We start from the raw sequence: 11,536 nt of genomic DNA, 5'->3' as shown, positions 1-11,536 counted from the left end.
GGCACCTTTAACGTGGAGCTGTGGGAACATAGAAGCACTCCCTTTGTAACACCGCTCCTCATTAGATTTAGACAAGAGGGAAAAAATGAACGCTGACGACATTGTTTACTTTTGTCTGAGCCTTTAAATGAAGCAGCACAATGTCCCAGCGCTCAGAAGGGGATCACTGCTCTGTACACTGCTCCCACTCAATGTAAACTGCACTAGGAACTGTTACTACTAAATGTATCTGATGCCTTATTGTAAACTATTATATTATTTCATGCATGGCTTATAACCAGTCTGTTCCAAGTTTGGGATCTGCAGAGCAACAATCTCGCTATCGCCTTGTGATTGTTCAGGTGCTTGTAATCATTTTCCTTTACATCAACTGTCTAATGATCACAACGTTCTTCATGAAGGAGGTTTTCTACCGAAGCACGCGTTACATTTTGTTCATTAACGCGCTCATGTCTGACTGCCTGTACCTCATTATCACAAACCTTTTACTCATCTTCATTTCCTTTAGAATTTATATGCAGATGTGGCTGTGTTTGATTATTGTCGTTGTATCTTCTTTGCATAACTTCATCACGCCGGTCACGCTAACCGCCATGACCTTGGAACGCTACGTAGCCATCTGCATGCCCTTACAGCACGGACAGATCTGCTCAGCACAAAGAGCCCTGTATGGCATTTTGGTTATTCACGGAGTTAGCTTTATCCCATGTCTCATTATGATCCTCGCTGTTTTCACCACCGTAAACGTCAGCTTCTATCGTGAGGATGTTAGCTGCACCGTGGAAAAGCTGACGATTACGGTGTGGCAGAGTCACTTAAGGTCAGGGGTCAGTCAGTTTTACTTCCTTGTCATGTTAATCATTATCATATTTTCTTATATTAAAATCATGGTGGTGGCGCAGGCAGCATCGGCGGAGAATAAGAAGGCTTCGAAGAAAGGTCTACAGACTGTGTCCCTCCATGCGTTCCAGCTGCTTCTCTGTCTCATCCAGTTCTGGTGTCCATTTGTAGAAACAGCCTTATTGCAGATTAGTTTAGTTTTGTACATCAACATTCGGTATATGAATTATATCATGTTCAGTCTTGCACCGCGCTGCCTCAGTCCACTCATCTATGGACTCCGTGACAAGGAGTTTTTTGTGGCGTTGAGATACTATGCTTTGTGGGGTCTGTACAAGAGAAAAATCTCTTTACAAAATTAAAGGTGCACTATGTGACTATATGATTTGGGGTCTGTCACCTGCTTGGAATGTTCCACAGTATGACGTTCAACCTCTCTGTCTTACATTTATTCAATGACAGGTGGTTTTACAGCGCAAATACAGTTTTTCACTTAGTTACACTCACCATTTTTACAGAAAATCAAACTCCTAAACAGGACCATGTGCTTTTTTATATCTCTGTTGTGCTGACTTGTCCTCGCATGCTTTTATTCCATTTGTATTTTTGCATGATTGCATATCAATAATGTTACATGTATTTTATTGTGGAAGAGTACAGAGATCTAAAAGTTTGAATGGTTCATAACAAAAAGGTATGAGGTGTTGAATGTTTTTAAATCAACCACATGAGTGGATCACCTGCTTGTCTCCATGAACATACTGTAGGTAAATTTAATGCTATACTGTGGATGCACCAATCCAGCTTTTTCAGTTCTGATACCGATATCGATAATTTGACTTTCAGTTTCTGTCAATACCCAATATTAACCGGTACCAGTATAGGGATGGAAAGTGGCTCTTATTCATTAAAAAAAACAGTTAACTTATTCCACAAGAGACAACTGTTATTTATCCTTCACATAAATACTGAACTGATTCAGATGAATGAAAGTTCAAACATAATGAGACGTTCTAGGCCTAAATCAACCTGTGAATATTACTGCATCCAGTTCAAGGCCCAACCACGATTTCGCCTTAACCAATGTCATGGAACTGATACCCTGATATCCAGCTCATTTTCCAGTATCAGCGCTGGCGACCTGTAACTTGATCTGGTTTGATCTCCATGAAGATATGAAAGGCATTTGATGGACTCTTCACCAGAAAAGTTGCACAATGCACCTTTAAAATCTGTAGTTGTTTCAGTATGTTGGTTTTTAAAGCTATGGTGTGTACCATTTTTGCCAAATAATAGACTAAAAAAATAAAAGCATGTGTTTTCATATGGATGTGTTTGTTGCCTTGAAAAACATAAAAATGTGACTACTACAGTATGAGTGGGCTTGCATCTTCACGGAACGGACTAATATTTCACAGGATGGCCTAAAACGTATCTATCTCCAATGAGAGTGGTCCAAAGAATGGTTTTAACTTTATATTTCCATGGAATCAGGCAGCCGCCTTTCCACTTTCAGAAAGTTACTTAATGTAACTGCGCTCTGTGGAATACTATTCTGCAGCCCCCTACGTGAGCAGCTCACAGTAGGAGCGGGAATGTCCAGTGTTAGTATTATTCTATTGCTATATTCACAATGATACCACAGTCAGTGACAATACCAAAGGCTAACTGCAGTGCGTTCCTTTTGCACAACACACAAATCGTCTGGCAAACAGTTAAATCATATTCTGTAACACTACTCCATCACCATAATCAATCTGAGGAAATTCTATTTTATTTTATGTGCTACAGTAGGCTACATACAAGATCTAAATCATGTTCAGTGTTAAGCTTTAATATGCCAGCTCAAAAATTATAACCCAATAGCAAAACGTCCCCTTTTCAGGATTGAAGTGGTCTACTATAGAAACACATGCAAATGTACCCCCTGGTGGCCACGCCTCAAAACCCAACATCATAAAAAATCATTGTGGTCGTGACTTACAAACTACAGCAATGTCAATTATCTGATATTTTTTTGCATTAATAATCCAGAAAATTATTGGAAATGAGTAAATAATTTTAAAGGTTTGCTATGTAACATCAGGGTGACCAGATTTTCAAAATAAAATACTGGGTTGGTTGGTAATAATAAAATGTGAAAAGGATAAATTGTGAAAGGAGTGTGTAATTAAGGAAAACTGTTAGGCACTCGGCACTAATGTGAGTCAGTATAGTCATATTTTCTTTGTATTTGGGTCATTTTTAAGCAGCTTTTCTGTACTTTACCTAAACAAATGACAATTTATGCTTCTCTTTACTGTTAGCAGGGATCAGCTTGGTCAAAAATAGGGACACCTGGGACATTTCTTGTAAAAAAATTGGGACAAATCACTGGTTTTGGACAAATATCTTGAGAGAGGGGACACAGGGCTCAAAATTGGGACTGTCTCAGGTGATCTTCCCGATGAAGTGTACTGAAATGGTTTTCACTTCGCAGCTTTGCCTCATGAGCGTCAAGAAAAGAAAGAGCAAACCAGGGTTCAAAAAAAAGGGTAGCTTCAGTGAGAATCTACAATGTAAATAATCATGCAAATAAAGAAGGAACATGAATGAAAAACTGTGTCCACACTTTTGATTAGCGTATGTTTAAAATTTCATATAGGCTATTAATAAATTAAAAAATATATTGTTTATTGTAAAACACTCCAAACTATTTTTATGATTTTTTAGTGAAATTAATCACTGAAGATTACCAATTTCTTCACATACTTCCTTATGATGGACTAGTTTAGTGATTTGTTCCACAACTCACATTTAAACAGCATCATATATTGAATAGTTTTAACAAGCCTTCAGCGTATTTTTACTGAATGCAACACTTTCCACGTTTATAAGCTTCACTGGAGGCTTTAACCCTCAAGCTATCAGCAGTAGTATTATTGTTTATCCAGAGCATGACTCTGTATTTGTGTTTTGAACATCCAGACTCATTGATGAGATATCAGGTGAACATAGCAAAGGCCCTGTTCAACAGCAATATGACACAATTTAGATAACAGTATGCCAGTGGTATGCCAACGGAAGATCATGGTGTAAATATAGGTTTTGTGAGTCAATGTGAAACTGAGAGATGTACATGGAGGATAAATTACTTAAATCCTCTTGGCAGGCTTAAGATGGATGTTTAAGTGTCCTGTTGTGTACAGAATGGACATTGAAATTACAGTGTGAGCGGGCCTTAATCTTCAGAGCTCTGGCCTCATTTCAGTCATTTATTCTCATTCAAGAAGTTAATTGATTTTCCCCATTTGGAGATTTCAAGCCATTTACAACAATACCAGTCTGACAATGTGTAATGTTGACTGCAGTGCTGTGTGTATTTTTCTATACACTACAGTGTCACTAGGAGTAATTCAGAGATTATAAAAACAAATTAAATAAAATAATCTCAGCATCAGAGCATTGTAATGTCTGTAAATCTTCTCTTATTACGGAGGAAACAGGAGCTGCTCACAACTGTAACTATTATAGTACCATCTAGTGACAATGTGTAGTGTTGTTTTTATTAGCTCTTTTAATTGTGCGAGAGGAGAACCTATAGAAAACTATAATATAAATAATTAGAAATTGTATTAATATTTAATTTTGCAATATTCATATTGGAATTGTAGCCCAGTCTCACCATTTTTGTTGACTATCTTAAAATTTATTTAGCTTTGTTTGCTAATGTATCACCATGGTAACTGCTGAACATTCCACCATAGACATCCATGTAGTACCCCTAGTGAGATGTCACTGCAAAGTAAAATTGTCAATTACAAGTTATAATTTATTGTAAAATTCCATGTCTAAAAATGCATAGAACTAATGAATAAAGTCAAATTGATTCACTTTCTTCCTCATGGGTTAATTGATAACAAGATTTGTATTTCATCAGACACTTTGCCCGTGGTCATGTAATGTTTATTAATTTTATTACATTTTCAATTTGATAATAGTTAATCTTTGATAACTAGGTGTCCTTACTTCTGACCCATCCTGACCCAGCACGTGCCTCACAGAAATGCATTAAAGACACACCTCCACCTGACAGCTCCACAGTCCCAAGTCTCAAGTGCCTGTAAACAGGGGCAAACAGGGACAAACCTGCCACTTCCACATTACTCTCTCGGTCGACTGAAAGGATGTCTCGAGACTACTTTGGATTCTCCTACGTCAAGAATGCTGCCAGAAATGGCACTTCTAGTTTGCTTAACAATGCACCTGACATTTCTGTCATTGTGATTTATTTTCTGGTTGTGCTGGCCGTTGGAGTCTGGGTAAGTCTGTCTGTTGACCACACAGTGGGGCCTTGTCTCTGTGAATTGTTAACTTTTTACTCAGTTCCAGGTTTGAGTTGCTCTTTTGTACTGTTAAAGTAAAACTAATTAACAATGTGGTGGTTCATCATCGTATATTTCCACATGTCAGTTAAATGGTTTCAGTTGATTTACTTAAATATAAGGAAAGTGAAATTGTGCATTCACAAGTTACTAAACAAGTCAAGAGCCACCCCTTTCATAATTATTTTATTGCCCATCAACTTGGAAATGGAACATGTCTGATTAATAAACAATAAGAATCTTTTTATAAAACTAACTTCCAAAACAGATTGAATGTCACAACAGTATGTCTGGCTGTTCTGTTTCAGGCTATGGTTCGGACCAACCGGTCCACAGTGGGTGGCTTCTTCCTGGCTGGGAGGAGTATGGTGTGGTGGCCAGTGAGTATTGATTAGAAAATTATATCTGTTGCCTGAAGTGTTGAATAGGATTGTTTATTTATTTTCTCAATTAGTGTATATGAAAACACAAATTCATATTTGTTGCATGTGTTTGCTTACAGATTGGAGCATCTCTCTTTGCCAGCAATATAGGCAGCGGTCACTTTGTGGGACACTCAGGCACAGCTGCAGCAGCAGGTATAGCAATTGCTGCATTTGAGTTGAATGTAAGTATGTTTATGCTATCTAAATTAGTCACTTACACAAATGTTTTTATTACATGTTACAGATTTAATGACCATGGCTTTAGGACAGATTGCAGAAATAGATACATTATCATAGGTCACAGCATATATAGTTAACACAGATCTCCCAACTGTATCCCCCCCCTAAGGCCTCATTGCTTTGTTTATTGCAGGCTCTTATCATCGTTGTCCTTCTGGGATGGGTGTTTGTACCCATCTACATTAGGGCTGGGGTAAACAACAGTACACATTTAATTTTAATTAAAAAATTATAATAATAATTGTACAATAAAGTGTGTTGTTTAGATTGTGACAATGCCTGAGTATCTGAAGAAAAGATTTGGAGGCCAGCGTATCCGCATCTATCTGTCTGTGCTGTCTCTCTGCCTGTATGTTTTCACCAAGATCTCAGTAAGTCAACTTGTTTCTAAAAGTCAAAGTTTTTACATGCTGCATATTAAGCATTGCTTTCCTATGCCTCTCTTCCAAGGCAGACATGTTCTCTGGTGCCATATTTATCAGACAGGCTCTAGGTCTGAATATCTACTTGGCTGTTATTGCGCTGCTTGCAATTACCGCACTATACACTGTCACAGGTAAATATGTGTTTGCTTCCTGTTCCACTGGATTACTACAAACTGAACTGCATCCAGAAGTCATATTCATTTTTATGAAAGGACCCAGGTTAAAGTCTTACTACATCCATTTGTAGAGATGTGTCTTGTTTATTGGCTTAGTGCTATTGTGGTTAATCTTCCATGACGGTGATAAGCAGGAGCTGGCTTTTCTCTTATTCTAACGCTTTCACACCTGAATATTACTGTAACAGAGCAGCTATGATATAACTATGTGCACTGAAACACAATCATATAAACTGATCGCCTTACAATAATAAATTAAAAACTGAATTTCACATGATAATAATAAATTTGTCTTTGACCATGATTTATGTCTCTTTACAAATCTGAGCATAGTGTTCTGAACAACACTTTAAACACATTTGGCATGTTGCAGCTGCATAAAAAGTAGAAACAGAAAGAGTTATGAATGTTTTCTTAACATAGTTGTGTTGTGTTTGTTGTATTTTAGGTGGGTTAGCAGCTGTGATCTACACAGACACTTTGCAGACCATCATCATGCTTGCTGGATCATTCGTCCTCATGGGATTTGGTAAAATGCCATTTTAATCCGGAACTTTCTGGTTCCTAAAGAACGCTCTTTTATCTACAAAGGTCTTATTTGATCTTGTTCAAGCCTTTAATGAGGTGGGAGGCTATGAGCAGTTCCAGCAGCGCTACATGACAGCAGTACCTTCCATCACCGGTAACATCAGCGAGGAGTGCTATAAGCCTCGCGCAGATTCCTTCCACCTTTTCAGAGATGCGATCACAGGTGACCTGCCTTGGCCTGGCCTGGTGTTTGGACTCACCATTCAGGCCACCTGGTATTTTTGCACAGATCAGGTTAGTATGTTAACATTAGAGCAGCACATGTAAGTAAATGATTGGCAGCTGATCCAGTTAATTTGGTGATGCTTTTATGCTGAAAACACTGCACATTGAGTGCTGATTACCAGTGCAGAGAGCAGCCATTCACTTAAACCATAATGGTCTGCTGGGGAACAGGATAAGATTTGGACCCACTTACAGATAGTTGTAAATGACCGACATGTCCATATCTGTATCAAATTCTAATACTAATAATCCAGTATGTGTGCAGGTTATTGTGCAGCGTTGCCTTTCTGCCAAAAGCTTGTCCCATGTTAAAGCAGGCTGTATCCTGTGTGGTTATCTGAAGCTGCTGCCCATGTTTCTCATGGTATTCCCTGGCATGATTAGCAGGATCCTTTATCCAGGTACAAGCTCTGTGCTTTGTCTGTATTATGCCATTACAATAATTGTTTTTATAATAAAAAAAATAACGACTAAATGTATGTTGTTTCAGATGAAGTTGCATGTGTTGAACCAGCAGAATGTGAAAGATTTTGTGGGACCGAGGTGGGCTGCACCAACTTTGCATATCCTAAACTAGTGGTGGATCTGATGCCTAATGGTGAGTTGTGTTACATATATTTACATAAAGTGAAATCAAGATGTTTCAGTTGTCATCCATAAGCCATTGTTAGTCTGGTTTGGTCTTGTCTGAGGACCTACAGGGGCACTAAATCAGTTCTGCACTAAGGGACAACTTTCACTTATAGACTGTATGATTTTACCCTGAAGCATACTTTGGACATGTTGACCTTCTCTGTATTTGACAGGAAACAATTATGTCTTGTTTAAAAAAAAAACACTATGAACCTCTCCTGCATGGACAAATGTGTGAAGACACTGACTACTGATAAAATTAAAAGTACTATATTTTTCTCATTTGAATCTGTATCTTGCAGGTTTGCGTGGTCTGATGTTGTCTGTTATGCTGGCCTCCCTCATGAGCTCACTCACCTCCATCTTCAACAGTGCTAGTACTCTCTTTACCATGGACATCTACACCAAGATACGCCGCTCTGCCAGTGAGAGGGAGCTCATGATTGCTGGCAGGTAGCTCTGGAGTCTGTGATAATAAATAAAGCAAAGACCTCAACTGAAACTTATTTTTGAAAATTAAACATATGTGCTGTCTGCAGAATTTTCATCTTGGCTCTGATTGGTGTGAGTATTGCCTGGATCCCAGTGGTGCAGAATGCTCAGAGTGGCCAGCTCTTTGACTACGTTCAGTCTATCACCAGCTACCTGACTCCTCCAGTGGTAGCCGTCTTCATGCTGGCCATCTTCTGCAAACGTGTTAATGAGACTGTAAGTAACAGATTTACTAACCTTATCTCTCACTCAATCCGTAGAAAGCAAATCAGTAACAGTATCTCAGCAATTTATTATGTAATACTTTGAAATCATGCCAGTCTTGACTAACAAAATAGTTGGTACATTCAATATGTTAAATGCAGGCTTATATATTTAGCAATTCAGTAATAAATACTTTATTATTATGCTCAATTACGTGTTCATTGTCTCCTAAAAATGCTTTTCGCCACCTTGTCACCTATTTGTATTTTATGTTTTAGAACTTAGAACCTTTTTTTATAGTGCTATAATGTTGTTATGGTGCTATGAAAGTGGTGCACTAGTTTTACATGTGTGTATTTTTCTCTTTCAGGGTGCATTCTATGGTCTGATGATCGGCCTGGTCATTGGACTGTGCCGAATGATTCCAGAGTTTGTCTACGGGACTGGCAGCTGTGTAAACCCTAGTAACTGCCCCACCATCATCTGCGGGGTCCACTATCTGTACTTTAGCATCATTTTGTTCACAATATCTTGTATCATCATTCTGGGAATCTCCCTCATGACCAAACCCATCGATGACAAGCACGTACGTGACCAAACATAACCAGATATTCATTTTAAAATGCTGTCAAAAACAAATTAAAATTGATGTTGTGTTGCGTTTTGTACGGCCCAGTTGTATCGTCTATGCTGGACTCTGCGGAACAACACAGAGGAGAGGATTGACATTGAAGTGGATGACTGGATTGACAATCAAAATGACAAGATAATGGAAATAGATGAGAAGGAACATGGTAAGTTATCAGCGGCTTTCTGTTTAGCCCAAACATGCATTCTTCACTTAAGTACTTGTTAAGAAGTGCATTTGTTTTTTGTGCTGTGCAGTGAACAGTTTTATTGCTGTTGGAAGACAGAATATACCGCTGATGCAAATTAAACGTTTGACTTTATATCTACTCATAAGCCTCTGATGTAACCGGTCTTATCGGATTTGAATTAGCATTGACTTTTGATCTGTGTAATAAGTGTTGACAGTAATTTAGTTAACCATAAATACAGACATAGCTTATATTTCTGTATCTGGATTCAAGACTTAAAATTGTAATTCACAGAAATATTTTCATGTGGGAAAGAATTTGTTACTTAGCAGCGTAACTTTTTGACTGTGTTGTACTTCTCTTGAGTACCTTACACATTTCACTCTTTGAGAAATTATAAAGTGGTTGCATTTTGGCTACTTGATCAACAATAACTATATCTGTAAGTCAGAAATATTGCCCTGTATTATCGGCAACTCTTGAATTCACAATCTAACTCTAAAAGTAAAGTATATTTTGACTTTTCTGACAAACATGATGATTGTGAACTGTGTATAGAATTTAATACCTGTCCTGGAGCATTAGCATTTGAGGGAAGTCTAAAAACTGCTAAACTAATACAAGATTCCCGCACATTAAGAAATATGTCTGTATATGTTGGGCCTAAAGGGTTAGCAGAGGACAATAATAATAATAATTTTTTTACGTTTTTACTTTTGACAGAAAAGGAAAAGCCTGGTTTGTGCAAGAAGGCCATATTGTGTTTCTGCGGCCTGGAACAGCAGAAGGACACTGTCAAACTGACCCCAGAGGAAGAGGAGGAGATGAAGAGGAAACTCACAGACACCTCCGAAGTTCCACTGTGGAGAAACGTGGTCAATGCCAACGCTCTCATCCTGCTTTGTGTCGCCGTCTTCTTCCATGGATTTTATGCATAAAGCCAGTGGATATTACTTTATTTAAATGGTGTTACCTTTAAATGTTAGAAATGGCCACGAAAGGACATTATAGGAAGAAATTATTTATTCAGTTTTCTAATATTTTGTCGGATCTCCTTTAAGAGTTCACAAAGTAACCTACTGAATGACTAATTAATAATGCAAATAATACAAATTATAAAAGAAAATGCATGAAATATTAATATAAGAGAACATACAAGATATTTAAGGCAACCATATAGGTAAGAGAAGAGCAAAGGACAAAACAGTTTTAAACATTTTAAATCAGAATGACAATGCAAGTGGCTATTGCACACGCTAAAGTTCATTTTTAATTTTTGCCATTTTAAAGAACTATGGTTTACATAATAGTTTTGTGGTGTTTTACTCTTGGTTTACAACTTGGGTTGTAAAAGTGGTCAAAAATATGCTCTTTATCATTATTATTTTAACACTTAATTGTGTAAAAATATGGATTTGCCTGTTATTTTCTCTATTATCTCTATTATTAATTATAATTCTAAATGTTTTATTTTAACAGAGTCCCTTGTACTACTTGCTACCTCATCTATGTTTCAATCTCAAACTCCATGAGCCTCTGTGTAGTTTTAAATATTCAATGAATAAAGATATTTTACGAATAAGTTGTGCCATGATACTTCCTGCTTACAAAACATGAGTTAGACAAATATATCTGATAGATATTATAATTGACTGGTATTGCTGTAAAGTATTTGCCTGACAATTCGAGAATGCTATATCAAGCCAGTGTCTGGGATGCCCCTGGAAGAGCCAAGTGTGTGGACCCCACCCGACCAAAAGAAAGTTCATAACAATGAGTAATCTGGGAATATAAATAGGCTACAAAGCCAAACTAATCATCATTTTTTTTCCAAAATTAATGTGATGGGTTTTTCACAATCTTCAGTAACCAGAACGGAGTTTTTCCTTTGTTGTAACGGTAACGGTAGCATCAACTAGCATGCTAACATGCACTTTCTGTTCATTGGACAATAAAAAGAGCTGCTTATATACAATATACAACACATCTCTACTGGGATAAAACTAATCTTGCTGAAATACATGAGTAAAATTTGGTACAATGCCTTGAATAAGATATGATCAAAGACGTCTATAAAAAAATAATGTGTTTGAGTTGAGTCTATAA

General features: G+C 37.5%; 2 protein-coding genes across 3 annotated transcripts; both read left to right on the top strand.

Annotated features, from left to right (window-relative positions):
- Positions 1 to 266: 266 nt before the first annotated feature.
- Positions 267 to 1,202, top strand: LOC110153846 (odorant receptor 131-2-like). The gene has a single exon (XM_020917771.2). The coding sequence runs from the start codon at positions 267 to 269 to the stop codon at positions 1,200 to 1,202; it is 936 nt and encodes a 311-aa protein (XP_020773430.2).
- Positions 1,203 to 5,006: 3,804 nt separating this feature from the next.
- Positions 5,007 to 10,589, top strand: LOC110153834 (sodium/glucose cotransporter 1-like). 2 transcript variants are annotated; one of them, XM_020917761.2, is made up of 15 exons: positions 5,007 to 5,141; positions 5,513 to 5,584; positions 5,707 to 5,811; positions 6,003 to 6,062; positions 6,136 to 6,240; positions 6,320 to 6,425; positions 6,919 to 6,999; positions 7,084 to 7,292; positions 7,549 to 7,684; positions 7,774 to 7,881; positions 8,219 to 8,369; positions 8,456 to 8,624; positions 8,983 to 9,198; positions 9,289 to 9,406; positions 10,154 to 10,589. In XM_020917761.2, exons 1-15 carry the CDS (start codon positions 5,007 to 5,009, stop codon positions 10,366 to 10,368), a joined length of 1,986 nt encoding a protein of 661 aa, XP_020773420.2. In that variant the 3' UTR covers positions 10,369 to 10,589. The 2 variants fall into 2 exon arrangements, with proteins under 2 accessions (XP_020773420.2, XP_055012458.1); XM_055156483.1 differs by lacking the exon at positions 5,007 to 5,141 and having other exon boundaries at positions 9,289 to 9,417; positions 10,180 to 10,589.
- Positions 10,590 to 11,536: the final 947 nt, after the last annotated feature.

Source organism: Boleophthalmus pectinirostris, unplaced genomic scaffold (assembly GCF_026225935.1).
Source record: "Boleophthalmus pectinirostris isolate CB_2022bp ecotype Guang Dong unplaced genomic scaffold, ASM2622593v1 HiC_scaffold_20, whole genome shotgun sequence".
Lineage (NCBI taxonomy): Eukaryota > Metazoa > Chordata > Actinopteri > Gobiiformes > Gobiidae > Boleophthalmus > Boleophthalmus pectinirostris.
This window is presented reverse-complemented; position numbering and strand designations above follow the sequence as displayed.

Bases quoted from the DNA above. Each gene is read 5' to 3' on its own strand.
- LOC110153834 (XM_020917761.2), top strand. From the start codon at position 5,007: ATGTCTCGAGACTACTTTGGATTCTCCTACGTCAAGAATGCTGCCAGA. The intron at 5,142-5,512 runs GTAAGTCTGTCT...GTTCTGTTTCAG, and splicing joins TGCTGGCCGTTGGAGTCTGG to GCTATGGTTCGGACCAACCG. The intron at 6,241-6,319 runs GTAAGTCAACTT...CTCTCTTCCAAG, and splicing joins ATGTTTTCACCAAGATCTCA to GCAGACATGTTCTCTGGTGC.
- LOC110153846 (XM_020917771.2), top strand. From the start codon at position 267: ATGGCTTATAACCAGTCTGTTCCAAGTTTGGGATCTGCAGAGCAACAA.